The 6,499-nt window shown below is 32.9% G+C and overlaps 1 protein-coding gene across 7 annotated transcripts in view; it reads left to right on the top strand.

The window, feature by feature from the left end:
- YTHDF3 (YTH N6-methyladenosine RNA binding protein 3) overlaps positions 1 to 5,964 on the top strand; it is a 42,782-nt gene extending 36,818 nt beyond the window's left edge. For all 7 annotated transcript variants that reach the window (XM_025394086.1, XM_025394089.1, XM_025394088.1 and 4 more), the window contains one exon: positions 2,871 to 5,964. In XM_025394086.1, the coding sequence (XP_025249871.1) occupies positions 2,871 to 2,894 (24 nt within the window). In that variant the 3' untranslated portion in view covers positions 2,895 to 5,964. The remainder of the gene's footprint in view (positions 1 to 2,870) is intronic.
- The last annotated feature ends 535 nt before the right edge of the window (positions 5,965 to 6,499 follow it).

The raw sequence follows: 6,499 nt of genomic DNA on the forward strand, positions 1-6,499 counted from the left end.
CTAATTTCCATTATGGTGTTTTGGAGACTGTTAGAACTGTGTTTTAGAAATACCAAACATGATTTTTTTTTCCTTGTTATCTGTTTTATTTCCAAAATTGATGTCAGAAAATGTGATCTGTATGATACTAATTCTTTGACATTAAGATTCACTGGATAGTAGTTCATTGTATACCTTGGTAAAATATGTACCTTGTAATTATTTGTCTCAGTTTTCTGTATTCTGTATACTCAATCTATATTTTTACTAATGTGTAAATGTGTTAAGTTCTCCTGCTCTCTTAGAAATTTGTCAGCTTCTCTTTGTACTTGACAACTTACTAATATATTTAAAATTGTAGTTCTAGTTTAGTATTGTTACAGCTTTTCAAAAACTGTTATGTAGCATGTGGTGACCATTGTGTCTCCAACAGTGGTTTTGAATTTAAGTCCACTGTCTGTTATTAGTATAGTTGTATGAGTATTCATTTGCTTTGTGTTATTGTATGTCTCTATTAGTCTTAACTTCTCTTTCCTTGTGTGTTAGGTTTATTTCTTAAAAATTATGTATAATGGGATTTTAAAGTTTTCTTAGCTGGTATATGGTGGTTTCATTGATGGGCCTACATTTATTGTGACTCCTAGTTTAAATGATACAAATGTGTATTTCTACCCTCTTGTGCTTTCTAATCTAGATTTTTTTGAAACTCATTCTTCCTTTTCTGTCCTTTTGGGGTATTTTCTTTGTTCTCCCCTTGTCCATTGAGTTGGGAGTTATGCATTTTATATATAGATAGATATATATGTAATCTGTATATTTTAGTGATTCATGTAAAGTACATAGTTGATTACAATTCAAACTGAAACAGCATAACATGTGGTCCTCATTGTTATAACTGATCATCTTACTGGCATTAAACTACTCTTTGTCTAACTTATCCTTAAGAAAAGTTGCATTTTTTTCCTGTAGTTTCTAGGACTCTTCATGGAGTTGAGAAATTTCTCTCAAGTTTTGATCAGTTATTTTATGGTGAGAATGAGCAGATTGCCGTTATATCTTTTTACTTAATCTCTCTATGTATTTCGTATCTAGCTTATTAGAGTATGCTAAATTTCTCATCTAAAGCTATTTGTTTCCTTTAGCAGTGAATTAAACTTTATGTTTCAACTGGTTTGTGAAAAGTTGTAGGACCTTTGTAAAATTAGACTACAGCTTCATGGTACCAAATCCTTGTTTTATCTTTTCTTCCTTTGCTGATATTGTGGGATTTTTGTTTTTGCTTACTCTTTTGAAATGTACTTAATCTAGCTAGCTGTGTCTGTTTTTGTTATTTTAGTCTTCCATTTCAGTGTATCTCACCGATACTCGTTAGTCTATGAAATAGTTTCATTTATAGTTATGTAGTAGGACATTTCTTTTATTAGCTTTATGTATGAAATAATGCTCTGCAAATTTCAGGAATGTATTAAAATAAAAAAGAAAGGACTTTTAGTAACAAACAGCTGAGGTTCTCTTTGAAATTTACAATACAGTTTTCAGGGGATGGAAAACTAAATTGACCACTTGCAAAATATGATTTGTATTTGTTACAGAACATTTTATTTTTACTCATGCAAAAATAAAATGAGAGTAGCAAAAGCAAAGTGAGAGTCTCATAATGTGTTAAACACCAGTGGTTTTCAAAGTACAGTTTCTGGACCAGCAGTCCAGAATCACCTGTGAACTTGTTAGAAATTCAGATTCTCACGTTCCATGTCAGACCTCTGGGGCCCAGACGTGCCATCCAGGTAGGTGACTCTGATACTTGTTTTAGAACCACTAAGTTACACATTAAAACAAGGTTGTACAAACTACTTGATGTGTTCAGTTGATAGGCATGTACAATATTAGTCATTTTTTCATCAGAAATATTAAAAATATTTGATTACTAATAAACGTTATTTGACTCAGTTTAACTTTTGTTCAAGTAGTTTTTGCTTTTTAAAATAGGAATTATAATTTTTCTCCCAATTATGTTATAAACCAGCATTCAACTGAATTTGTCTAACACTCATCTTTTTTTTTTTTTTTTTTTTTTGAGATGGAGTTTTGCTCTTGTTGCCCAGCCTGGAGTGCAACGGTGCGATCTCGGCTCATGGCCACCTCCGCCTCCTGGGTTCAAACGATTTTCCTGCCTCAGGCTCCCCAGTAGCTGGGATTACAGGCATCTGCTACCACGCCCAGCTAATTTTTATATTTTTAGTAGAGACATGTTGGTCAGGCTGATCTCGAACTCCTGACCTCAGGTGATCCACCTGTCTCGGCCTCCCAAAGTGCTGGGATTATAGGCATGAGCCACGCGCCTGGCCTCGTTTTACTTTTTAGTGCGAAAAGTTATAGTGTGCTGAAAGAGAGAGTGTAAGATATGGAGGAAATTTGTGATTTAAAGTTTTTTTATTAATCTGAAATCTTCATTGAATGCAATTGTACTGCAGTTTAATGCAACTTTTAACCTTTTTCTCCTACCCCTACCTCAACCAATAGCTTTTAGTCTGACACCTCAAGATCAAAAACTCATTGAAAGGTTATAAAGACGTTATTATATTCTCATCATAAACAAACAATAGGGATGTGGAGAGGATCTATACTCTCCTGAAATAGGTCTTTGTGTTTGGGAGTTCTTTATTTAAAATGTTTTGTGGTCTTTGTGTTTGGGAGTTCTTTATTTAAAATGTTTTGTGGTGATAATCTCACTATGGTATATAGAGGTAATTATCAGTTGTTTTTAATTACTTGAATTAGTACTTGAACTTTATGTGGAGATGATTTACATTATATGTGCATATAGTTTAAATCTTTAAATAATGAGAGTTTTTCATTGTAATTCTTTTTGTGTTTTTTTTTTTTTTCAGGAGAGAAATAGAAACAAACAATAACCATATGAAGATGTCCTGTTAAATTTACAACACTAACGATGTAGACTCTGGAAATGCCTAAAAGAAGACGTTATTAAAGCTTTTTTTCTGCTTAAGGTGACATCTTTGAACACTTTAACACAAAGTTGACTCTTCTCGTAATGGTTTTCATCAGCGCATCTGCCCTTATACTCTCACCAAACACACTTGAGAACTGTAACTTCGTCAAGCACTTTCTGTCCTGAAGCTTTTACCAGTATCTGCTGTCTTTTGTAATTATGCATCCTAGCTAAGGCACAGAAGACTGAATGAATGCAAGGATTCATTAACTCTTTGAATTTGTTAAATACTAACAGTTAACCATTAGAAGTGGTTCAATGATGTAAGAGTCACACTGCTTCAACTTTTTCTTTGTTGTAGTTTTTAAATTGTCGATTTTTAGCTATTTGACAGATTAAAAGCAAAATAATCATGCCATATTTAGTCCTGGAGTTCAAGTCTAAATGTTTATGTGAAAAATTATTGTAGTAAACTTTTAATATGGCAAAGCAACCTTAAGCTCTATTTTAGCCAAATGAAACATAATCTGAAATTATATTAGAACATTTCCCTTGTCTTCAAACTGTTTGGTGTAACAGAATATTGATATGCAGCTTGGTGGATTTCACCAGTTAATGCACATTCTTCTTCCCTCCTCCCCCCATTAATATGTATACTGAAAAATGTGCATTTGTCTGAGGAATTATTTTGTTTGCTACCACTTAATGAATCTCAAAATTTTGAGTAAATGTACCTCAGTCTAATCAGACTTTTTATGACCTTTATAACTACATTTAAAACCCTTAATTCCTATTTCTGGGTGTTTGCGAGCCTGATTGCTATCATGAAGTAAAAATTTATTACTCTAGGTATTCACTAGCTAAATAAACATAGTTCTTGTTTAGCAAGCATATATTGTTCCTCAGCTCTTTTCTCCAGCTTTTGCAGTGTCCTGGCATCCTTAAAATACTTTGAAAATATGGCCTTGATCCATGGATTAAATCAGTATCTAAGTGAATGTGTTGATGTTTTATTGATCAGATCTATATCAGTGGGAATACAGCATATATCTGGATATTCTTATAGTTATCTTTTTAACATCTTATTTTTTTCATTAATTACATATCAACATTAATTTTGTATCTTGAAGCAAATTGATTTTGTATAATTAAATGTGTCAAGCATCTGTATTAATTGATTTGATGGCATAAGGTTATGAAAATAATGTACTGCCCCATGTATTACCGTTCCAAAAGGAGAAAGCTATGTAGAAAGATACATTAAGGGTGAAAATAGCAATACAGTAGATTTGAATACCTTGATGTTTTTGCATTACTTCATTTATGTTTACATCATGTTTAGAAATGTTTGCATTTACTATGGTCTTTGGTCACTTCAGCTCAAAAACCTAGTGATGGATATTTCTTTGAGGCTTTCATTTATATAATTTTGTTTCGTACAATGTTTTTTTAAAATGTGCAAATACTGTATTCAAGTGAAAACAGTATTTGTAGATAACCATAGCTACTACACAGTTCTTTGGTAGTCCCAGTGTAGTTATATCAGTGTTTACTGAAGGGAACATCAAAATATTAATGGTATGTTATAAAATAAAGACTTTCTTAAAGGAAAATTGCACCTATTTTACCTTTTTAAGAGTAAGCCATGAAATCTTGTAACATGTCTCTTAACTATTTATAATGAAAAGTGGCATTTGGGTATAGTCACCACAGCAATGTTCTACATCCCTAAGATTACATAGGTAGGACATGTCAAAGATGACTGTTGTCATTCTGGAGGTCCTATTAGAGAATATTATAAAAGGGTGACCTTGTAGGAAGGATCTGAGTCCTCCCCCTGAGGTTCTCTTTTTCTTGGTGCTTTATTAGCAACTCTGGATATTTTTATAAAACTAGTTACATTATAAACGGTTTCAAACATGTTTAATTTACATTAGGTTTTTATGTAAGAGTGTCATGGAAGCACTCAGCAAGCAGGCTGATTGCAATAGACTCAGACATGTGAATAAGTGTAATTGAGAGTCTATTCATGGTGAGGAGTACATCCCAGTGCCTTTAACCTGGATTTCTAATCTTAAGTGAAATGGGTGCAGCATTCCTTTGGAAAAAAAAAAACTTTTTATTTTCAAGTGATAATTTTGTGTTTTTCTCATATAAGTTTTCTCCAGAGCACCCACCTTCTCTTCCTTCTTGGTCTGTCATTATATTGCAAAATATTTTTCCTCTAAATGAAATTATTACAGGTTGTCTCAAGTACAACCAGCTGAATGTCTCTTAACTGTGGGGACCAAAAGGGAGAGAGCCTGGGGTCTACAAAAGGAGACACATCATCAAATGTTTGAATGATCACAAATTAAGACATTATCAGCCCAGTAAATTTCTTGCTTAATGTTTTTCCAAGTTCTGGCTTGAATATTTCTTATTAAAGTTATCTTATGTGGGTATTTTATTTTGAAAGGTATTATAGTTTGTATATTTAACAGTAAGGAGGAAACTGTAACCAAAATTAGTATTTCTCTATACATATTGGTACTTGAAGATTCCTTTCAAAAGAAATCCAGCCTTTTCCTAATTTTAGTTCTTAATTTCTCTTTTTAATTTAAGTGATCTTTCTAATTCGAAAGCTGTGTTCTTTTTGAATACCATGCATGGGGGTTAAGCTGATGTTAAAACAGTTTGCAATAAAAAAAGAATCAGCTTAAGTTATTTAATCATTTCAAGTGCATTCTGCATCCTTTAAAAATAAGTTTAAGAAATTTAAGAGAATTGTGTTTTCATTAAGTTTTGCATATCTTTTGTTATGCCATGTAAATTCCCTTTTTCGTATGATTAAAGGAAGGTTATGATAAAATGATTAGTTCATTTACATTCACTTGTAGCAATTACATGAGAATTTGAATTTTGTCGTGTTTGGGTTTGTTCATTCCTGTGAATGATGGTACAGTTAGGTGAGATTTTCTGTTATGGTACCCAAACTCACCATTTGGTCCTCTTTAATCTTTGAGGGTTTCAATAAAAATTGTTCACTCATATCTGTGTTCTTTCCATTTTATCTTCATGAGTATGTATTACTTGCCAGAAAATGTAACATTTTTGCCTACTCTTACGGATTTCCTGATATATTTTTCACGTACAAATAGATTATATCACTCCTTCTAGTTGACTATTTAAATGAAGTAGAGGAATTAAACAGATTAATACTACGCTTAGAGCAAAAGAGAAAGAGAAGGCCTGTTTGTTTTTTGTAGCAGGAGGAAATAGTGGCAGCAGCGAATAATCCTAACGCCCCACTCTTGGTACCAAGGAATGCTTTTCTGACATTGTCTGCATTACCTCTTGAGATTGATAGTTTATGTCGATAAGATCATGGTGTCTCCAGATGATGCACTGATTATTGCTAGGCTCTCTAAGGTATTTGTTCAGATAGGAAAATTACAGAATTGTTTTGTGTTGTCAAAACCAGCAGGCTACATATAACACTACTGGTCTGTGACCCAGGCACAAGCTTAAAGAGTCGCTCCAGGTGCCTACACTGCAGCAGCATCAGAATCCTCCTTTTTGTTACTG

This window comes from Theropithecus gelada, chromosome 8 (assembly GCF_003255815.1).
Source record: "Theropithecus gelada isolate Dixy chromosome 8, Tgel_1.0, whole genome shotgun sequence".
NCBI classification, from domain to species: domain Eukaryota; kingdom Metazoa; phylum Chordata; class Mammalia; order Primates; family Cercopithecidae; genus Theropithecus; species Theropithecus gelada.